At 37.8% G+C, this 24,284-nt stretch overlaps 2 protein-coding genes across 3 annotated transcripts in view; both read left to right on the forward strand.

Moving 5' to 3' along the window:
- The first annotated feature begins 11,033 nt into the window (after positions 1-11,033).
- Positions 11,034-18,290, forward strand: LOC115426264 (microfibril-associated glycoprotein 4-like). Its single transcript, XM_030144265.1, has 5 exons — positions 11,034-11,059; positions 13,589-13,789; positions 16,787-16,883; positions 16,960-17,127; positions 17,669-18,290. Exons 1-5 carry the CDS (start codon positions 11,051-11,053, stop codon positions 17,935-17,937), a joined length of 744 nt encoding a protein of 247 aa, XP_030000125.1. The 5' UTR covers positions 11,034-11,050; the 3' UTR covers positions 17,938-18,290.
- A 3,332-nt stretch (positions 18,291-21,622) lies between these two features.
- The window catches only part of LOC115425851 (cdc42-interacting protein 4 homolog), a 40,411-nt gene continuing 37,749 nt past the window's right edge, over positions 21,623-24,284 (forward strand). Inside the window, exon 1 of one of the 2 annotated variants that reach the window (XM_030143660.1) lies at positions 21,623-21,937. In XM_030143660.1, coding sequence (XP_029999520.1) covers positions 21,914-21,937 — 24 coding nt within the window. In that variant the 5' untranslated portion in view covers positions 21,623-21,913. The remainder of the gene's footprint in view (positions 21,938-24,284) is intronic. The other variant, XM_030143671.1, reaches the window with a different exon arrangement.

A 24,284-nucleotide genomic window follows, 5' to 3' on the forward strand; every position in this document is an offset into this window, starting at 1 on the left:
TTGTAGGATTTCATTTAGCAGCTCTTTGTGTACTCATGAACTGGACAAACATGGCTCATAGGTTGTGTTCATTATTTTAAACACTGTGTGCACCTGTGAATATGCATCTGGATTTATTTCAGTCTTTTTTCGCTCTCCTCTCCTCACCCAAGGCCTGTGGATGTCTGAGAGGACACAAAATACCTCGAGGTGTTTTTTATCATTGCCACTCAGCTATGAATCTATGTTTGTGTATGAAATGGGTTATGTCGTCTCCCCGAGCCTCTGCTTAGCCAGTTTGCCGTTGTGTAATGAATTAAAAGCAATGCATATTTCCACTGCAAGCAGGTCACAGGAAAATCAATATTATCTGTGGAGTGAAAGAAAGGGAAATCTCCCATCTTTTTCTCATGGATGTATCTGCCTTTTCCTTTGTATTTGAGCATGAGTCTGTGTCTATCTGTCCACCTCCTCTCCCCTCTCTCTTTCCCCCATTTACCCCCAATGAGTGACTTGAAGGGCAGAGGGTGAAGACACAAATTAACCACAGAGCAGCAAGTGAATGACAGAGGCAGAGAGGAGAGGGAAATGAAGGGAAAGACCATGTAAAAGAAATAGGAGAAAGAGATTGTCTCCGATATTGATCTGGTAATCCTCGTCGTGCTCTGTGGCGATTCTAATCTTCCTCCTACACGAGATGAGGAGACGCAGGGAAAGGGCGAGAGAGGAAAGGAAGCATGGAGGGAGGGATGCCAATGCACAGGGGGAGGAGGAGCAGTGCCATCCAGTGGTGCAGTGGAATGCTGCAGCGCAGACTGGTTCATGTATTGTTTCAGAGATAACATCTGGTCCTGTGCTGTTCTGTGTTTGTGTGAACACACACAGCTGCTTATCCCTGATATGAGGAAGCAGAAAACGGCCGCTACTTTGAGCATTTGGATCAAAAGAGACAGAGATAAAACAGAACATATGTTCAATCTGACCTTGACCTCATTTATTAGGGTCATAGCTTCATAGACTCACACAAAACACACACAAAAACCCACAGATACCAATAATTGACACACGTATAAAACATATTTTCCATATTGTGTAAATGTCAGAGATGGATATACATCAAAATCATCATGTCTTCTTACAAACACTAATCAAAAAATTGTTTTATAAAATACCAAATACTGGTATTAAAATGCACTTCATTTAAAAAAAAGTAATTATTTAAGTATTCTGCCATTACAAAAATAAATTCCACACAAAATGATAATGTATGGCTGCACAAATAACCACTGAAGATGTACTATAATGGTTAATTATGGTTAATTCACAACAGTAATGTCCAACAGTGTATACTGACAGAATAGGCTGTATAAAATGTGCACAACTTGATCAGAAAAATGTAAGTCCTACACAAAATATTGTGCTGAGCCGTCTTAACTGTCATTGCCTTTTGCACTAAATACATAAGCATCCCAGCGTCCCAATAAATGTCACAACATTTATTTTCCATCCAGAGTGGCAGTATTTTTATTTCTTTATTTTTATTTGTCTACTTTTGCCAACTTACAGTATTAATGATGGGGGAGTCGGACCACTGTGTAAATTCTTCTCCATTACTTCCCTAAGGTTCTCAGCAGTGGGGTTCAGATCTGGATTCTGTGATGGCCAATCCATGTGTGAAAAAGATTTTCATGCACACTTTAGCAATTTTAACCAGATGAGTTCTTATGTTGTCATTGTGAAATATGTCTGTGTCATCAGCGAACAAAAAAAATGAAATGAAAATGAAAAAAAAAAAATTTCAAGTAGTCAGATGACCTCATTTTATGGACATTGTGCAACCCTATAGCATAACACTGCCCCCACTGGCTTGTACTATAGGCACTAGGCATGGTAAGATGGGTAATCACGTCATCCACCTTTCTTCTCACCCTGATGGACCATCACTCTGGAACAGGGTCAATCTGGACTCATCAGACCACATGACCTTTTTCCATTGAAACACAGTTCAGTCTTTATGATCTCTATAAACTGATGTTTGTTTAAGAAATGAGAAGCTCCTCACTGCATCAGTTAAAGGATTAAAAAACTGAAATATGTTAATCACTACAGTAATTACATCCCCGAAATCGAGTTTCAAGGATATAATGGTTTTACCCCGAACGCCGCTGCTGGATCCACCACCGGCAATCCTTCATGTGAATCCGATAACTAGGACAGATTTGGTTGGATTTTTTAATCCCTTGATAACCAGACTGATCTCATGAAATCGTGTCATATGTCACACCAGTTCTTATTGTCATATCAGTACTTGGACTCTTGTATGTTTTGTCTGTCTTGTGTGTCATTTCCTGTTTTATTTTGTTAATCCTCCTCTTGTGTCATGTCTGGTGTCTTTGCTTCCTCTCCCTGATTGTTTCACCTGTGTTGATTACCTGTCTCCGCCCTGATTTGTTCCACCTGTGTCTCATTGTCTTCCCTCCCTTCTGTGTATATAAGCCCTGTGTTTTCCCCTGTCCTGTGCCAGTTCGTATTCCTTCCTTGTGTTGTGTATACTTACCAGCGATTCTCTGAACCTGTTCGTCTGCCTGTCTGTTTGTTCCTGACCCAGTTTGTTCCTCGACTTCTGAGCCTGCCTGATCCCTGCCTGTACCTCTGCCTGATTCTGCCTCACTGGTTTTCGACTTTTGCCTGGACTCACAGTTAGTGCTTTGCTTTATCCCCATGTACCGTTGCCTGTTTTCTGGATCCTCTGTGTATGACCTGGTCTGTCCCCTGACTCTCCTCTGTTTCCTCCTAGTCGGGTTACCCTCGTGTGCTCCCGACCCGGGCAGAGAGTTTCCCTTGCTGGTCTCGGACGCCGTGACGAATTCACACAGTCTGACCTGCGAAGACTCCTTAACGAAACCTTTTTGTGAACTGTTAATTTTGTCCGTGTTTAATAAACACTCTTTAACTTTATTCCTGTCTGTTGGTTGTGCATTTGGGTCCAAGTCTTGTGTCACTGGTTCTAACACTTATGGCATTTAGCGTGCTATATGTAGGCATTTTCATCCTTTCACATGTTATTCAGCGCCACTTGATCGCATGCCAATGTGCGCCAAGATCTCCGGTTTACATATCCGTAACTGCTAACCCTAACCGCTAAACGCATGGTATTATAATGCGCAGAGATAACATGCCAATTAAAAGTGGCATGTTATCTGTACGCAATTCATGATATCACATTGTGATCACCACAAGAACCCTATCGATTTCAGCTTCTCTATGAGTATTATAAGTCATCCAAATGCTTCAGTTGAAACAGTTTTTTGGATATAAATCAAGCAATAATAGGCTGATTGAGATCAAATCTGGTTCATATTGGTCCATTTTCTGTCTACCGTCCAGAGTTCATATGGTGTCATTTTCATTCACTAGGTGGAGTTTTGTGGGGAAAAATTGGTTCTGGGGCCATTATTCTGCCACTATTAGGCTGATGTAGCTCAAACTGAGTTCATATCCATTGTCTTAACAATTAGCGTAGATAGATTTATACATAGCAGAGAACTGGGGGGATTTCGAAGATATGCCCTTGCTGTCGGCTCCCAACAGTATAAGCCTCGTTACCCAATGGAAGGCTCCTAAGTTGTGTGTTTCTTAATATATGGAACAATCATTAAGTGCAAAAAGATATGATTGGGTTAATTATTGTACAGTCTTTTCTGAAGCTTAAACCTCTGGAAATGTCATGCTGGTAGAGGTCTGGATGTGTGAATTGTTGGATTATCATATTGTAAATATTTACACAAAAGGACCTCATTCATCTGGATTGAGTCTGTGAATAAATGCATCTATAATATAAGTCATGAATAACTTTTATCCACTTTCAAATTGGATCTGAGAGGAAAAAGGTCAAGGACCCCAGCACTATCGTAAGTGATTATTTCCACTATGGACTGTGTTAACACATTTAACACATTAGTTGCTGTTTATTTTTGAAGCTGAATAACTAGCAACTAACAGGTTCTATGTGGTAAAACTACAGTTCTGTTGTTTGAATCTGGTAGAGGTGACGAAATCTATGTGCAAAGTCTGTGTTTTTGGTTTTATAATCAATAGCAAAGTAAATAGTACTATATACAGCATATATTTAAACTGATAATTACTGTGTTGTTGTAGGTGTCTAAATCATGTTACGCTGCTCTCTCCATCCACGTGCTTCTTTACCGTCACACCCCAGCACCTCAGAGCAGTGGATGTTATGAATGGGGACAGTCCTCATCAGCCGACCTTGCTAATAAATAAGAACAATTACCCAAAGCCAGATTCTATAATATCTGTTGTTGGCTTTTTAAGTCATATGCAGTGCCACATACTTCTGGTCACATAGCATCAGTGTACTCCTACTTGAACACTCATTTTCTCTCTCCTGCACTCACACCAAAACCCATTTTCTGCCTGCCTATCTATGTCCTACTTTTCCTCTGGCTATATTGTGATGAAGTGAAGAGTCAGTTATTAACATGGATTATATGTCAACAAACACAATGCTGAGCAGAAAACCAGCAGTAACACCCCTGTCTGAACCGACCACGGTGACCTGTCACAGCAATAGAGATAAAAGTACAGAAGGAGGGAAACGAGAGAAGTGAAGATAACATCAGCTCTCTCATGAACTTCTGTCTTGCTTTATTGTCAGAAGTCTTTTGATACAGAGACTTGTGTTGACAAGTTACATCAATACTTGTATTAAAATTGAACAGCTTCTGACTGTTTCTATTACCACACAGATTATATCGTTTTTGAGTGGAAGAAGTCTCCAAGATGCTGCCCGTTGTTTTGTTGAGTGGCGTGTGGAAGCCTTGAGTTTTGCATCTTGTTTCTGAAAATCAGTGTGACTATATTTGGACATGGCTGTGAAGCTGTGGCAGGAGATTTGGAAATCGCCAATGTAATGCTAACTTTGTAAAAACACAAAGTATGGTGCCACCTAAGGTTTGCATGTTAGTTAACTAAAGCTCCTTTTACACAGCACTTCTGTTCCGGGAATATTTCACCTTAATTCTGGAATGATGTCTGTGTAAATGAAATGGTGGGATCATTTGGCCCAAGGTTATAATCGTTAACAAAAACTAACGAAATAACGAAAACTAGAATTGGAAAAACATTTTCGTTAACTGAAATAAAAAAATACCATAATTAAAAGAAAAAAAACGATAACTAACTGAAACTGTATTGTGTGCTTAGAAAACTAACTAAAACGTATAAAAATTATGGATAAAATTCCCTTCATTTTCATCTTTTTCAATGTTGGATTGATACAAAAGCGATTTATTTCGCTCTAGCAATTTTAGCTGCTGGCACCATACGGTACTTCACGGTCCGTCACTTCTTGTCACTTGTCATTTAGAGCCGTCTTCTCGTCCCCACTCTACCTGGAAACATGGAGACTAAAGTTGGGTGAAAGCAGCAGAGTCCTGTATGGGATTTATTTGAATATGACAGCGAAGAAGATAAAAGATATGACAAAACTAAAATTAATACTAAAACTAAACTAAAACTAAGCATTTAGAAAAAAACAAAAACTAATAAACACTAGCAAACCTGCTTTAAAAACAAATCAAAACTAACTGAATAACAGAAAAAAAGTCCAAACTAAATAAAACTAAACTATAATGAAAAATCCAAAACTATTATAACTTTGATTTGGTCCCACCTGTCACAGCTCTGTAACACCTCTGGAGGTAGTAACAGAGCCATGATAAAGGCGGAATAATGATTCTGGAACGCGATGTAAAAGGAACACCTCCCATTCCGCAACCAAGGCGTGATGTTTTGATGACGTATTGCATATGCGATCTTCACACCGGGGGGGATTTAAAAATACCCTGTACAGTAAACAAATATATCAATGCAACCAGAAAGATGTCGAACTGGGGAGACGCCGAGATCCATGAGCTGTTGTCACTTCGAGGGGACAATTCTATCCATTTGCTGCGCTCAGTTCATCCTCATTTGTTGCTTTGAGAGCTAACACCACTATGCTCAGGGTGTTTCCAACGCACAAGTTATACATCACACTATACGCTGCGCTGCGTCACCGCCTTTTTGATTCTGGAATGCAGGTCTGCTGAGTAAAATTCCAGCCTGTCTCACCTCTGTTACTCCTTTGGCTTGGCTGTGGAAATCAGTCAATGTTGTCAAAATGTGGGATCATCATGTCATATTTTTTCTATGATCTCTGTGTAAAAGCAGCTTATCATTCAACCCCACTGCATTTACCAAACCAGATCTTAATGGATTCTGCTGAAATATAATATTAGGCATATCAGTGTATGCAATTTGAGTTTTGTTGGTCACCCTTTTATCTGTACTATCCAGTTCAGGGGAAGGTAAAGAAAGTAATGATTGACATACATTACATACATATACACACCAGTGATGCATCACTGAAAATGGACCAATAGCTTAAACAGTACTGCGTGCTTAAAATTTCAATCTACTGCAGGTAAAACACTTACCATGACAAACGGAACTAATCTTTGTACTTGATTGTCATTGTAAACAAGCACACAGCTGCCACCAGTGGTGAATGTTGGACCCGTAAAATGACTTTTACAGCACCATGACGTCAGACTGAAGAAGCACAATGTGATGTTAACCTTAGTACAACTGCAGCTACAAGTGAGGAAACAGTAAAAGAGGATGGAACTTAAAAATGTAGCTAATAATTCCCAAAATAAAATGTTATATTGACACTTTTCAGGAAAGAATATACTGGCACACTTACACTTCAAATTTATGGTCAATTTATCACGATAGAGCCAAGTTGAATGAAATTTTTGTATCATTTTATCTTGCTTGCAACCTCAATATAGCAGTAAAACCATAAATCACCTTGGTTTATGTTGTCAATAGCTGCACTAAAGATCTGTTTGATCTGTTATCCAACAAACAAGGGCAGAACTGTCACAGTTTAGTCTGAACTGTGGATCAACAAACAGCAACTTACCAGAGACGATAACATCACATAATAACTTTACACCTTCATAAGCCTCAGAATCAAACTCACCCATGTAGAAGAAACACTGACATTTCAGCATCAAATTCTATTCTTTTTATTTACAGTTGTGTCCAGTGGAGAAAACCAGTGTCACTTTCTTTGACTCTAAAAGTTGTTTCTTTGTGGTTCTCATCCCATCTGGTCACTTTCTGATGCTTTGGTCAAAGGCCCCATGGTGTTAGTTTTCGTCACCATGGGAGTGGAGTAACTCACTACTCCCTCTAGTGGACACATAAATCCCCCCAACCTGTTACTGTAAAATAAATTCATAAAATCCAGTACACTGACTTCTTTAGCAGAACTTCATAGCTCTTTATTCTAAATACTCTAATGACAATTTTGTAATATTTGCAAGTAGAAATGCTACATACAGCCCCTTTAATTAAAACAAGATGAGTGTTTAACAATGCTGACTTCCCCAAAAGTCACATCAAATGGAGAGCAGAGGCCTCAGTTGTATGTAAAACATGAAACAAAATAATGAGATAACAAGACAAAATACTTCAAATGTAAAACACAGAAACTGTGTAAAAGATGTATAAAAACTGAAATCATGCAAAAGAAACAAGAAGAAAACATGGGCATAAGAAAGACATTTTCAGGGACTGTTTTGACAGTGGAGGAGTCAGGAAAATTGTAGATCTATGGCAACTCATGACATATTTTTGTAAGTTTGGTTCCTGAGGAGACTCTCTTTAAGGTGTCAAGCTGAAAAGGTCTGGGAACCACAGTGGTAGAGGAAAGACGAGTATTTATTTATTATCTGACTAAAAAAGCCACATTGAAATATTAACTTTGAGTAATTGATACACCCCTGAAAACAGGGGAGATAGAATCATGAGACTGATTTATAGTTGTTTACCTCAGGGTGTAGTTGAATGCAATTCCAACAATATTTACATTTGAGAAATAATATTGCTGTCACAATGTCACATGACATCAGAAGAGCTTATGTAGCCTGTATAAACATCAGTGGCGGCTGCTCGTCTTTCAGACAGGGGAAGCTCATTGTCGGCTTACATCAAAAAAAAAAAAAAAAAAATTTGTCAAGTTATTTAAACATACATTCAGCCCTCCGTTCCTTTTTAAGAAAATGGTCAGTGATCTTATCATACCAAGTAGGCGTCTTTTCCAGGGACTGGACCAGTGTCCTCTCAATGTCCAGCAGAGCTAGGCTGCTTAGACGGCCTTGGCCCATTGTGTTGTGGGTGTAAGACTTCAGCCTTTTTAAACAAGAGATGCTCCTTTCACTCCGACCTAGCCGACAGTTTGATTGATTTAACTATCTACAAAACGATATTAAACTCGAACAAGAAATGATTAAATTATATAACTGAAACAAGAAAATGTTAAAATTATGTTAAATTGAAACAAGGAAGTCCAATGAGTGTGTTTTATTTACAGTGCAAGAAATGAACGAGTAATTTCATAGTGGTTTCTCTGATTTCACAGCAGAATGTGCGACGGTATTAAACTGAACTGTGTCAGTGAAGGAGTAGATCTGAAAACAGCTGTCAATCAAACGGGATTCAGCCTTTCGACTCATCCTCCAATCAGCACGTGGGGTTCTGGTGTCCAGCCCGGCCGAGCTCCGCCCACAGCTCCATTCACCCCCAGAGATGCCCGGCGTCCGGGGGCGGGACAACATCGTGGCATTTATCCAATTACTGTCCAGTTTTGAGGCAATGAAAAAAACTGTTCCACTCAGTCCCATTGAAGCCCAGAGACGCCCGTAGTCTACAGACAAATGCACTGAGCAGAGATCAAATGAGAAAACAGCGCAACGGGAATGGAGGAGAAGTGAACAACATTGCATCCATTGATTTGTGATAAAGCTGATTCTGAATGAACTCATCTATGAGATGAACGTGTTCTAACACATTTGTAGTCAATGAAATGTCAACACAACCGTACATACTTAACCATTTAATTTTCGTAATTTTAGGGGAAGCCGGGCTTCCCTTGCAGTCTATGAGAAATCGCAACTGATAAACGTGTAACTAAAATAAGCAACAAATGAATTGTGAATTAGCATCTTTTAGCCTCATACATTAGCTCCATAAACATGTACAGACACAAGATGATGGAGTGCACTCAAGACACGGTGCATGATAAAGTTCAGTTACTCAGTTAACAACAATAAAACTTATCTTAACCTTGCAAAACCCATGATAAACAAACAGTTTTATGTTTTAACAATATACATTCCACAATATAATCACGGTTGATCACAATTACCTGAAAACAAGGGAGATGGAATCACGAGAGCGATTTATGGTTGCTTCCCTCAGGGTGCAGTTTAAAACTGCGTACGACTTTTGTCACCGATTTTTCATTAAATCTGTAAAACTTGAATCATAGCCTAAGTATCACAAATCCGAAGTTTTTCCGTGATTACACACCCTATATCTCTTCGCTCATGGTGAACAATTTCGAAGTCTACTCCAACCATAAATGACCCATTTATTTACAAACAGAGCCGGCAGGTCACTTGGGCGTTTTCAGAAATTTGTCACGACATGCATTGAGGGAAGCGGAGCTCCACGCAGCTGCATTATGGCCACAGTGGAAAAAAAACACAGAAACGGCTTCATTGCCTCTTGTTACTGCAACTTCATGGAGTTCCGCTTCCTTCATTGCACGCCGTGACAAATTTCCGAAAATGCCCTTGTTCCCTGTCGGCTCTGTTTGTAAACAAATGGATTGTTTATGGTTAGGGATGGGAATGGAAAACCGGTTCTTCTTGAGAACCAGATCCCAGTAGTTTGATTCCTTGGAATCGTTTGCCTGCCTGCTTAACGATTCTGCTTATTGATTCCGCCTTCGTTTTGCATGTGCGATGACAACGTAGCCAACATGGCGTTGAGGCAGAAACGGTCTAAAAAGACGACACCAGGGCCACTGGAACACTGTCAAAGCTTCCATTTCTTCAAAATGGTGGAGTCCCTCCAATATGTTCAAACATTTGTCCACAGCATGTGATTCATTTACAGAAATGTCACGTATTTGATAAGCTACTTAGCGGTGCTTGTGAATCTAGTGGCAGAGTTAATACCAGCTCGTCATCCGGGCCCAGTTCTGGTTCTGGTTCCGGTGTGGGCAACAAACATTATACTCCCTCAAATACAAGTTTCTGAAGGTAGGGGAGAGGAAATGAGGTGCACAACAAGGAGAGACAGGCAGAGTCAAACTGGCTACACGTAGTGGAAATGTGGCATTAGAGGAATTAGTAAAGTGTCTTTAGTTTCACTTTCACTGTACGCCCCCCCCCCCCCCCCCCCCAAACCGGGCCCGGCGTCATCTGTTATTATTATTTGTACATATTGTATATGTTATATTTTCTGTGCAGAGATGGAAATATAAAAGACAGTTAATGCAAACACACCCGTTTGTACTCTTTTATTTTCTCACCCAATGAGAATCGATAAGGAATCGGATCAATAAACAAAACTGATAATGGAATCAGAATCGTTAAATTCTTAGCGATTCCCATCCCAATGTATGGTGGGGTACACTTCGGAATTGTTCACCTTGAGGGAAGAGATTCAGGCATACTAGTGGATTGGATTACCTTATATGAAATGGCAAAGATATTATTGTAACATGAATATTTTACCTGTATTTACATTGTTTTAAGGCTTATGTGAATTAATATGAATAAATATTTATTGCAAACATTTGAGCTGTTTTACTGTTCATAACTCTTAATGAATCTTGTAATGAACTGAATCACTGTAATCCTATGAAAGGCATGTAGTGTTATTACAACCAAACCTTTCACATAATCAGTCTAGAATGCTGACAATTTGTTTAAAGAATAAATCCACTCAGTGTCACTAAATATGAATATGGTATAAATATTGGCAATAAATGATGATTACAATCTTTATTCCAATGTTGACCTATTTAAGCATGGTGTTTTTCCATCATGGACTTCCCCGGACACGCTCTGTGTTTACAGTTTAAAAGGGCTTCCCTTGACACCAACATTTATTTCAACACACACAGCAGACAGAGTCCAACTCCAGGATGATAAAGGTAAGAGATAAAACACACCAGCAACCTGCAGGGACACAGAAAAACCTTCAAATGTTATATAAAAATCCAGATTATTTCATAGGACTAACACCTTTTTGTTACTGTGAAAATCCAGAATTACTGTATGATCTAATGACTCTTAAACCAGTACTAAACTGTAAAAATGATCATGATCATAATACATATAGTAGATGTGCATATAGTTTATTTTTCTGTTTTAGTTCACTCAAAACAACTACAACTTTGCTGGGCTGCAAGTAAATAATGACACTGTTTTCACTTGATATGTTAAAGTTTACAGTTTTTAATGAATGTTATTGAGGATACTTTTATGAATGTACTGTTTTGTTAATGTCAGTTACACAGTAACTCCAGTAACAGTGTTCCAGTGTGAGTAAACAAGTTGGGGTTTTTTTGTTCAAAATTTGTGTTTTTGTTCTAAAATGTGCTGCATTTCATCAACCAAACCTGAAAAATCAACCTCTGATTAGTAGTGACTAATTGTAAACACAGCACTGCTAGGATGTTGTAATCCAGTGAGATGTCACCGAGCAGGGAAAACCCAAATGTTGTAACTGTTGTGACAGCATTGTACACTGAATGTACAGGTTAATTATTTATTAAATAAGGTATCAGAAACCTGCCTTGGCTTTTATTGGCTTTGTTTTAAAACAAAGAAATCCACCAAAACTTTAACTTTGGAAAACTTTAGTGATTTTCTTAAATTTAAAAAATAAAATCAAATCAATGATTGACCACTAGAGCAACAGCCAAATCACAGCAGTTGATTTAGTAGTGACATGCATACGAAAAACTATTTACTTAACCCATAAAGACCTAAAAACATTAACCATCTACCGAAACTACCTACTGATCTAAACTGTTTAATACCTGTTGATCCCCTAATCCTATCTATACATGTAAATAATTGGTGTAAAATGCAGTTTGTCATCTTTTCATGGTCATCAGATATGATCCATTTGGACGTTCAGAGGGTCTGTAGTTACCATGGAAACACCATCATCTTCAACAGCATTGACTCACCAGTAAAACCCATAGAGTTGGATCAATGACAGTGGATGGAGACACTCGGTTTATGTTCAGTAAATGAGAGATTAGACTGAAAAAGTCACTTTCTCTTCAGTTTTCTCTGTTTCTGATATAATTACCCTGAACTTTAATCTGAGCTTTTATGAACATCTACATGATCAGTAAATTAAATGTAGGAAAATACCTGATTTACTTTGAAAAAACACAAAATACAAAAGCTAATATTACAATAAATGGTGATAAATCACTTAAGGAAGATTAAATATAGACAAAAAATTAATTTGGGAACAGCCAGAAAAGTAACACTTGGTCATGATGGGTTAAATATGTTCTATTACCTTCATGACAGTTTTTGTTTTTTGTTTTTTTTTGTAAATGGTATAAACAGAGTCAGCCTAGGCCTCAGCTGCACTAATTACCCTTAACTATTTTCTGTCTTTGAAGGAAATGTCTTTTATTTATGACAATGCCAAAGAGTCGAGGACTGTAAACTGATGTCTGATGTCCATAACAAGGCATCTAAACAAGTCAACAAGTCCATCTAAATGTAGAACAAATGTTGAGAAAATCTGCCAAAGAAATTTGTGAATTTATGTTTCCATTTACTACTTTAATGAAAATATTATGAGTTGATTGATCATAATCATCATCAACATAGTTTAACACATCATTGCCTTTTTTTCAACTAATATGATATTTATGTCTTGTTCTTGTATGAAATTATGTAATACTGCAGTCTTCTTATTTGTCTACATATGAAGATACATGCATATAATTACCTGTTTCCAATGCAGTTATTCATATTTAGCTTTTATAGACATCAGGGCTACATTATTATGTTATATAATAGCAAAGGTCACCAAAATGATACAGATATAGGAGGATTTTGATGCAAAACTTGAAAATTTAAAAAAAAAAAAAAAAAATCCCCTTGTCTGGCAATATTTTGTAATTAGTGATACTGAACAGAAAAACATTCTTCATAACACGCACAATCAAATTATGCAAGATCAGACTTCACTATTTTTAGCATTTTTAAAGAATCATACATTAAATTTGTATATGTGACTTGTAATTTCTAAATGAGTATTTTCCTCGATGACCAAGCAATTACATCAAAATGCCATATTTCCCCCAATAACTGCAGTATGACTTTTTCCCCAAACTGTGCAGCCCTAATTGAGACACCAGCTTTTCCACCTCACTTCAGCATAATAACTTTTCACATCATCACATTTCTGCATGATTACCACTGGCATAATAAATCACAAAAAATAAATAAAAATGGAAAATATGAAGCATTCTTGTTTCAAATTTCAAGGGCTCTGGGGGCCATGAAGTAAAGAGGCACTTCATATGACTGTGCCTCAGGTTGCCCGTGGGGAAAGAACAATTCTGCAAAAACACAACTGAAAACACTCAAAATACTAAATGAAGGAGGGGTCTGAGTTAGTGCTCTATTTTCATTTGTTTCTGTAGGAAACGCTGACTCTCGTGGTTCTAGTGGCTCTGGCCGCCTTAGTCCACTCCGACTCCCAGTTTTATCTTCCAATCGACTGTGACGACATCTTTCGCCATGACAACAGGAGTTCCAGTGGGATATACACCATTTATCCGGGGGGTCCGACCACACCCCTGAAAGTCTACTGTGACATGAACACTGATGGGGGCAGATGGACTGTAAGTACACATTAACCTTTAACATAATTTAGGCAACATTAGTGCTTTATTTAGACTTTATGAATGGACAAGATTGAGCCTGTTTACATGACTATAAGAATAACTGATGATAACGGTTAATAATCAGATAATCGCAATAATCAGACATGGAATTTTTCAAAAAGCAAAAGCTGTTGTTGCTGTGTTAATGGGTACACTGGTCAGGAGGTCCTCTAAAGTCTTTACCATAAAACTATACTAGAAGGTCTCACAGCATCTGTCTGTCTGTCTGTCTGTCTGTGTATGTATCTTCATGGTTCTGAGAAATTGAGACATTTTTAACTGGCCAATTTGGTACCTACAGTTGAAGAATAGTTCCATCTGGACATTAAATATCTTGTTGCTTTAAATTTTTTTAAAGTCAGGAGAGACTGATTTAATTCACGCTGCTAAACAGGTACCGTTATTTTACGGCAGATCAACTGTATGTCACGGAGGACAAAAGTAGTTACATACCTCCTTTTTGCTTTTTAAATTCTTAATTTTACTGTTATTATTATTTTTTAGTAATTATAATCTAGATTATAAAAAGGAAGTTGATGCTGTTTGTGTGGTTGGTGTGTGTGTGTGTGTGTGTGTGTGTGTGTGTGTGTGTGTGGGCATCACACAAAATCCAGAAAGAGCTGACCGCTGCAGTTTGGCATTGTTACAACCCAGCTCCGCTAAGGAGTTAGAGCAGTGGTTCCCAACCTTTTTTGGCTCGTGACCCCATTTTAACATCATGAATTTCTGGCAGCCCTAGACATTCTGAGACATTTTTTTATTTTATTAAAATTAATTTGTTTCTGATCATGTTTGCTATACTATGTTGCAAATAAAAATTAATTTTAGAAAACATTTTGTCTATATAATGTATATTATCATGGATGGAGGCAGAAAAGCCAGGTGTAGATTACTGCATAAAGTGAGAATTTTATTTTCCTTGGTCAGGATATGTACAGTCAGTCCAGCTTGGATTTACAAGGCTGACAATTAATACTGAACAAACAAGAACTCAAACTATGAATTATGAAAGAGCTGCAGCATCTGAAATGGACCGCAATGAGCATTTAAAGATAAACAGTACCACAGTGCTTCAGTGTCAGCTTCACAGTTTGTCATTTATGTATTGGGATTGTCTGCCTCAACTCATCATATAGTAGTTTTTATTTTTATCAATTACTAGAAATTCCAGGTGACCCCACATGGGGTCCCAACCCCAAGGTTGAAAGACACTGGGTTAGAGCAAGTAGAGGCAGTAACAAAAGAAACCAAGAGGTAGCAGGTGTAAAGTGCAATTTTCTTTTATTTGTAGCACTCAGTTTCAATACTCAGAAATAAACACAGAAGAGAAAGAGGGCTGAGCAGGCACTGCCAAAAGAAACCAAAACGAAGCTATCCTAACAGGCAAGTGGTGAGCCCAAAAGAAACATTCAGTAAGAAAAAGAGAACCACTTCTAACCAACCAAATAAAGAACTACAACAAAGAGGGGGCAGTACCTGGTGGCTAACCTATACTAGACAAAGGGAAACTTCAAACAAAACAAAACAGCTACTTCTTCTCTAGAAGGCCACTCTTGTTAAAGTTCCAAATTTACCAAGATTTACTATAACTATAACACAGGCCAGAAGGGCAAAACAAAACACTACACTCACGCTGTGTACCAGTGGGCACAATCTACAAACAAAAAGAAAGCTCATCAACCAAAACTCGCAGCAGCTGCTGGAACACATTCACTAGAATAGACAATCAACAAACTAGTCTTATCAATACAAGTCGAGCAATCGGAGTTCAGAACAAGACACAAGCAGAATGCACACACAAAGACTTCTAAGGTGAACTGAGCCATGAACACACTACAGGTGCCCAGAGCAGTCAGCTGGAGGTGGTTAAATATGATTAGCTGGTGGGCGGGGCTCAGGTGGGTGCTGGCATCTTCCAGTTGGCTTTCTCCCCATCAGAGGAAAGGCGGAAGGAGGAAGGAAGTTTGGAGAACCAGACTCAGCCTTTCACAATATAAGCATAGGTTAATGAAGACTTACAGGAGGAGATGAGGCAGGACAGCCCACCAGCTGTAACAGCCATACTTATGTATTTTTGGTCAAGGAAGAGACTAGCAAAAACAGCAAGTTGATAGGACCAATATTTTGGGAGATATTAATAATTTTGGAATACAATATCCTTACAATCACGTTGCTATGGCCAGAATGATGTGAATGCTTTGGCGGTGACTGCTGGATGAACGCAGGTCCCCAGGATACTGCCCCTTAGGGTCCTGAAGTGGATTTTAAAAACATTCCCCCTTCTCACATCCCACCTTCAGTATTGACAGTGATGAAGTCCAGGATCTAGAACCTGTGGTTCCCCCACGGGTCAGTGTGCTAGTATGGTTCTATTTCACCAGTAAAGACGACAATAGAACCATTTGTTCCAGAGCATCCACTATGACAAAGGTTTAAATTCCTCCAACATGTAGAAACATTTAAAGGTCCTGTACAGAGAATTTGTTTTAAGTGGATTGCAGCGACACCTTCGGCTGGAATTGGTGGTGTTTTTAAGGGACAAAGACTCAGTTTCCCATGAGCACTAGCACCTGCTGTTGTAAGGGCATATCTCTGGCCAAGGCGTGCATTCTTTCTGAAGCTAATGACTGAATGTCAACCTGCTTTACTATTGTTTATAAATAATCTCCATGTCCTATAATTATAGTTAGATGATGAGGCTCAGAGGCTGCAGCAGGTAGATCTAACACTCCTGTAACTACACCTTTAGAACCCTTTATGAAGTCTGTTCAGATCCAATACACAATATTAGTACATACTTCACATTAAAGAGTTAATACAAACAAAGCCATTTGTACCGTAGTTTATTCCCTAATACAATGAGAATTGATAAGAGCATCGAATCAATAAGTGGAACCAGAATCGCTAAACTCTTATCAATTCCAATTCATAACTTTAACCTTTTAACATTCTCAGGTATTTCTCAGGAGGTTGGATGGGAGTGAAAACTTCTTCAGACCCTGGAACAACTACAAATCTGGATTTGGAAACGTAGCTGGAGAATATTGGCTTGGTGAGTGTTTGATAGAGGTCTATATAAGGAACCACGACACACTGCTGTTTGGGTTAAAACCTGTGTGTGTGTTCAGGTTTGGAGAATATTTTCTTGCTGAGTATGAGGAAGAAGAATGAGATGAGGGTGGACATGGAGGACTGGAGTGGAACGACAGCCTCTGCAAACTACGACTCCTTCTCCATTGATTCAGAGTTGTCGGGTTATCAGCTTCACCTGGGCAGCTTCACCGGTGGATCAGCAGGTGAAGTTTTGCTTCAATGTTTGTAATATTTAAGTCTAAATATTTTTATATTAGTATGAACAATAGTTATGGGAGAGTTCAATGGTGGATCTGTACAAATTTTTGCCAAATATAGTTATTTTAAAATCATCAGTGTAATTAACTATGTGCTATACTATTTTCTTCTGTATTAAATATACTGCATAACGCAATAAGTTATAACCAAGGAAGGAGAGAGGATGGATCGGCTTACCAATACAAATAAAAAAGGGAAAAGAACAAATGTAGATTAGATTAGATTAGATTAGATTAGATTAGATTAGATTAGATTAGATTAGATTAGATTAGATTAGATTAGATTAGATAGAACTGCCCCTTTGGCTCCTCAACAACAGTAGAGTTACAGCCATTTTTCACTTAGAAATGGACTTAGCTACGGTCAACAACAAGTTCAACAAGGTCAACAACTAACACAAATTTCAAGTAAGCACACAAGCATGCATGAACCTCACATACTGAATATTAAAGATGCCCAAACAACATAAATGTTTTCTTTTCCTAGGGGACGGTTTGACTAGTGCAAAAGACATGAAGTTCACAACTTATGACAAGGACCAGGACACATGGGATTATAACTGTGCGCAGCATTTTATTGGAGGGTTCTGGTACGGTTCCTGCCATGGTGCAAATCCCACTGGCATGTATGCACCTAATGGCGCATTACCTTTTGATAATGTCCAAGCTCTCTGGTCCACGTTTAAGGCCCCAAACTACTCCCTGAAGAGGATTAACATGAAGATCAGATCAATCTCTAAATGTTACTGTAATTAGTAATTGTGATACTTAAACTTACTCGGATCATACTCATATGTTAATTGTGACACTCAAAAGCCAGTATCTAATGAGAAACACTGCACGGGGAATCTGTCAAATGGATGATGGAAATCTGTGGGGATATTGGACCATATTTCAAAGTAAGACAGCATACAACTAACATTAAAATTCAACTATTAATCATTCAACATTATCATTTGAGTGATATATTTATTGAGATATTATATATAAACATGTCTCCATCATTTTTCTAGATTATCCTTAATCTAGTTAAACAATTTTTAAAGAACTGATGATTGTGTGATTGTAATTGTACCTAATTTTTTTATTGTAATTTGCTGATGCACAATGACTATTCACTTATGAAACAATAAAGAAAATCATTTTAAGCTGTGGTTCTTGATAGTTTTTTTTGGTGTTGTTGGGGGGCTGGATGTTTTTTCTTTTTTTTTTTTTTTTTTTAATCAGTTTTGGATATGTCAAAGATTAGCCAAAATACACTGGACTACTGACTTTGGTGTGTGGCTGGTGACCATTCAGATTCAGGTCTCACCATGGTCACCCCCAGAGAGTCCAGCCCCTCTCAAGGACCCAACAGCCCAAGATAATGGTGGAGGTGAGTCTGATTGTATGTAGCCGGTGTCTCCCAACCTCCTGGACCAGCTCGGGCTCTTTCCCCAACGGAGAAATGATATTCCAAGTTCCGATGACCAGTTTCAGCAACTGGGGAGCCTTTGGTTGCCGTCCAATTCACAATGCACCGGACCCGTACCACCCCTCCTGCAGGTGGTGAGTCCAGGTGGTGAACCCTGCAGTTCACTCAGGTTTGGTGGTCACATGCAAGCTCCTCCCCAAGGTCTGGCTCCAGGGCAGGGCCCCAGTTTCCCTGATCTGGGAGAGGTGACAGGTTTCTTTGTTTTCTTCATCATGAGAGCTATTGAATCACTCTTGGTCTGGCCCCTCCCCTAGGACAAGTTTGCCATGGGAGACCTTACCAGGGGCTAGATGACCCCAACATAGGGGGCACACAAACCCCTCCACCACAATAAGGTGGTGATTGAAGGGGGGGGAATTATTTGTCAGTTATTAATTTGTTGTTGTTATTATTATTATTATTATTATTATTATTATTATTATTATTATTATTATTATTATTATTAATAATAATAATTAATAATTATTTTTTTCTTCCAATTTTTAGCCATTTTATTCAGTTTTCTTGTTCTGAATTTTGTATTAATATTTATTACATTTTATTTAGCAAATGCTTAATAACAAACCATTTCACTATCACCACTGCCCCATTTAACCCAAGTATAACTTCCTAAGATGGGAAAACATGATCAATACACACAATGATATTTACTGTTCAAAATTATTAATGATTTGTCTCCTCCTACACTCAGACAGTTTGTAAACACAAGAACAGCCTTGTACTGTATTACCTCGTACCTGCATAGTTCCTCTGAGAACACTGAAGAAGGGCATTTGGTCTGGTCTCATTTGCAGTTACAGCTGCACAGGAGTGGAACTCTATTCCAGTGGCAATCAGAGAACTGACATCTTATATTGAGTTCCAAATGCACCTAAAAAAGTGGTACACTGGGTAGCTGCCAACTTTAGAAATAAAATACCCTAGCCATAACACTTATGCAACATAACTAGTTTTTTTTTGTCTATATTTCATAAATAACAACTGTGACTTCAAGTAATCAAACTGGCATTTAAAGGCTTAAAATCCTTCAAACAATGTAATGTTTGGTAGTTTTGAGGTTTTTTTAAAGAGATTTATGCAGAAAAAAATATTAAAGTGTTTAATAGCGGTTTTTTGAAAGTGGACATTTTTGCCCAAGATGACTCAGGAGGGTGGTAATTTTTCTGATGATCTATTAGAAAAATTTAAATTAGAATTCTAAACTTTGTCTAAAGAGAGACTGTGTTTCAATAAATTGTGTCATATGCACTAATACAAACTAAATGATGCCAGATGAAGAGGAAAAACATGTCCAGATGGACAAAAACGCCTATAGTGACACATGAGGTTTTATTATTTTGCCAATTTTAGTTAACTCTTTCATGTATGAATTAGGGAAACAGAGACAATCTGACATGTTTAATTGGATTCAGTTCTTATTTTGAGTGAGATACACAACTGCATATGATGGTTTGCATGTAGTTTAATGTAAAATATCCTATTTTGTATAAACAAGTTCATAAACACAGTGGATTTATGACTGACTTGTCTCATCTGTAGCCACATTAATGACTTGATAATGTATTAAATAACTTAATTAATAGCAAACAGACTCTACTAGAATAACCACCACCCCTGGTCTAATGGACCATGCAGTCCTTACCCTATCCCAGTGCAATAACTGCAACCACTCATGCACCTTGTTATTAATTTGTACATATCCCATATTACCTGTATATATATGTATGTCTATACATATAAATATATGTATAAATTCTTTATCTGTAGTATAGAATTGGCTTTTTGTACAGGCCATTTTAGCATTTCTTAGTTCAGTTTAGTTTAATAAATTAGAAATAATGCAGATTGCAAGAAAACATGAAAAACGTCTTCTGAAAACAACATATGACTTCATTTGCATATTCGAAAAGGAGAGGGAGGAAGTATAACTTACAATACTTGCTTACAAAACTTTGTAGTTTTGTACAGCCTATTGTCAGTATATTTCAGTATAATTTTATGTGATGTTTTTATACAGTCTTTTTGCACTTTAACTGGTTTAAACTGATTCTCATTGTTCCTGTAACAGTGACAATAAAGACCTATTCTATTCTATTCTATTGTCTAAGTTGTGTTTATAAACTTATTTTTGTTCATTGATTTGGCTTTTACTTGATATATATTTATATCAGTTCTGCTTTTGTTAGATTATTTATTATTTCACTGGTCCTGGGTGACATTTTTCGTTCCTCTATGTTTTTTAAACATGTTTGAATGACAATGAAGGATTCTATTCTATTCTATTCTATTCTATTCTATTCTATTCTATTCTATATGTGTTAATAGTAGTGTGTATCGCATTACCTTACCATGTGTAAATGAAGGTATTTCAGTATACTGTACTATTAACACTATTTGTTTGGACTACATATTCTAAATAATGTGGTTTTAATGGAAGCTTGAATAACTGTTGAATATGCATGAAGGGCTTCACTGTCCTTTCTGTTGCTGTGGTAAATCTGTGTCTTTTTGGTTTCACTATGTACTTCCTCACCTCATAAATACCACTGTATTGCACTACTGCTGGTACTGTAAATAGACTGAAAATGTACACTTATTTATTCCTATTCTTATTCTATTTTACCTCTTTTTTTCTCTCTCTCTCTTTTGGTGATAGAGAACCAGTATGTCAATTCTCTGTATGTCTTGTACATGGAGTGAACTGACAATAAAGAGTCTTTGACTCTTTGAATTGTGTCATCAGACTAAATAAATATCCTAAACTCTGAAGTCTGTAAAAGTAGACTCAGGTACAGTGTGTCTAAAAGTCACCGCCTTCACTGGGTTTAACTCTTAGATAATCCATGCAGTTTATTGCATTGAATGTTCCTCTTTCTGATGAGTGAAACCTCCAGCTGCTTCTTTAAGATAAAACAAACACAACATACCTCTGGGAAGTCCTCCTCCTCCCTCCTCTCCCTCCCTCCCTCCTTCTCTCTGGGACCTAAACTTGTTTCAGGAAAAAGCGCCTGAACATATTTTTCTGTGGGAGAAACAGGACAGACGTCGGTGCCAAGGAGAAGGCGTAGACTTCCTCCAAACATTTCCTCCGCCATCTCCGCTTTTCAAGACTTCACGAGCCTTCGCCACGAGCGGACTTGGACTTTGTTTTCTTTCCACGCGCGAACACTAAACACACCTGGACTCTTGTTTGCGCTCGTGTCTCGGTTGGTGCCGCTCGGATCTGGGTCTGGATCTGGAGGTTTTTGTTGTGCAGACATGGACTGGGGATCGGACCTTTGGGTAAGTTGACAGCTCACTCACATGAACCCACGGCGCAGATTTTCGCCAAATACCTTCAACATCCCTGAAGAGCAGTGTGTCCTGCTATTGTTTCAGCCGATACAATGTACACTGTTGTTTTTCCACTGTGGGCCTGTGTGGATTAAGGAACTTAGAGCTGGATACAAGCAGCAGCAGGGGACTGTCTTAAAGCCAGAGGATTTCGCAACTTGTTCTGCATACCTTATCATAAGCACAGGCCACAGGCTGGTTTACTGCTGCTTCTTTCCACCTTAAGAACTCTTATCTACACACTGGGTTCTCCTGCATGCTTTTCCTCTGCCTTCCTCCCTCCATGTCCTCTTATAACTTTTGCCTTGCTGTGTTTTATCCTCTTCTGAGGCTCTCTGACGTCCATCCTCTGTTCTGTCACTGAGCTTTTTAGGTGAACACACACCTGACTCCACTGTGACCCTGTATGTGTTTGTTCTGTTCTGGTGTAAAACTGTCAGGAACATCAAAAATTAGCAGCTGATTACCTGTCATCGAAAGAACTGCAATGGATTCCCTGCAAAATCATTTTTATGCTTTTAATTTAAACCATAAAACCTCAGAACGACTTTTGTGTCAGTTCCCAAATGACTTTGTGTCTCTATTTAATCTTTCTTATGGGATTTATCACAAGTTATTATAATATTATCCTCTGTATTTTGCATTTTTTTCAGTCAAAATCAGGTATTTTCCATTATTTAATTTGCTGAACAACTGCAATTGATTCCCTGCAAAATCATTCGTATGGTTTTAATTTAACCCCTAAAGATCCAGTACTACTTTTGTGTCAGTTCCCAAATGACTTTTTGTTAATCTTTCACATGTGATTTATCACAATTAATCATAATATTAGCCTCTATATTTTGCATTTTTTCAGTCAAAATCAGGTATTTATCATTGTCAGATATCCATAAAAGATCAGAATAACCCATAAAGGCCCAAACATCCTCTGTCAACCAAAAGCATCTACTTATCTAAACTGTTGATCCATTAATCCTATCAATACATGTAAATAATTGGTGTAAAATGCAGTTTGTCATCTTTTCTTGGTCATCAGATATGACCCATTCGGACGCTCCGTAGTTACCATGGAAACACTGTCCTCTTCTACAACATTGATTCACCAGTAAAACCCATGGAGTTTGATCAGTGACAGTGGATGGAGACACTGGGTTTATGTTCAGTTAATGATATGTTTTACTGAAAAAGACACTTTTTCTTCAGTTTTTTTCTGTTTTGAAACAATAACCTTTGCCTATTCTTTGAGCTTTTATAAACATCTACATGATCAGTAAATTAACTATTGGAAAATAGATAATTTTCATTGGAAAAAATGCAAAATTCAGAGGATAATATTATAATAAATGGTGCTAAATTGCTTAAGGAAGGTTAAATAGAGAGAAAAAATCATTTCGGAACTGCCACCAAAGTCACACTGGATCCTTATGGATTAAAGTTGAGGGTTAATGTATGTGTGTGTGTGTGTGTGTGTGTATATATATATATGTATATATATAAAAGACTTATACAGTAAAATGTATCAATAACTGAACGTAAAAACAAGTGTCTCCATCCACTGTCATTTATCAAACCACTTTCGTTTTACTGGTGAATCAATGTTGTAGAAGATGATGGTGTTTCCACGGTAACTACAGTGCCTCTGAACGTCCAAATGGGTCATATCTGATGACCATGAAAAAATGACAAACTGCATTTTACACCAATTATTTATGTGTATAGAAAGGATTATGGGATCAATAGTTATTTAACTTTTTATATCAGTAAATGATTTTGGTTGCCAGCGGGTGTTTGGGTTTTTATGGGTTAAACAGGAAAAGTCTTTGAAAGAGTGTCCTGGACAGAGCAGCAGACGTTACAGATAATAGAGATTTCATCCATATGTCTGCACTAAAATTGTACATAAAACACATAAAACTCAGCTCTAAAACCACACATAAAATATTATACTTAAACACCATCAATAATTTAAAGGGTAAGAAAAGGATACAACAGTGTTCCTTAAAACATCTCAAAACAGAACCCGATTCAATCAATTAGAAAAACATCTATATCCAGATTTGTCCTTTTCCTGTTCATTTGCGAATAATCGGTTTTCCGTCCTTCTGTAGGTTGGTCCAGGCAGTGGAAGCAGAACATCTAAAAGCTTTTCCAAAAGTCAAAACACAACTAGGAAGGAAAACTTTTAAAGCCTGTGCATGTCAGTCTTCAGACTTCACAAACACAAAATACACTACAAACAAAAAGTTAAGGATATTTTAAATTTTTGGGCTATTTTTTTCAGTTGGGATTCTTGCAC

Source organism: Sphaeramia orbicularis, chromosome 1, assembly GCF_902148855.1.
Source record: "Sphaeramia orbicularis chromosome 1, fSphaOr1.1, whole genome shotgun sequence".
Taxonomy (NCBI): Eukaryota; Metazoa; Chordata; class Actinopteri; order Kurtiformes; family Apogonidae; genus Sphaeramia; species Sphaeramia orbicularis.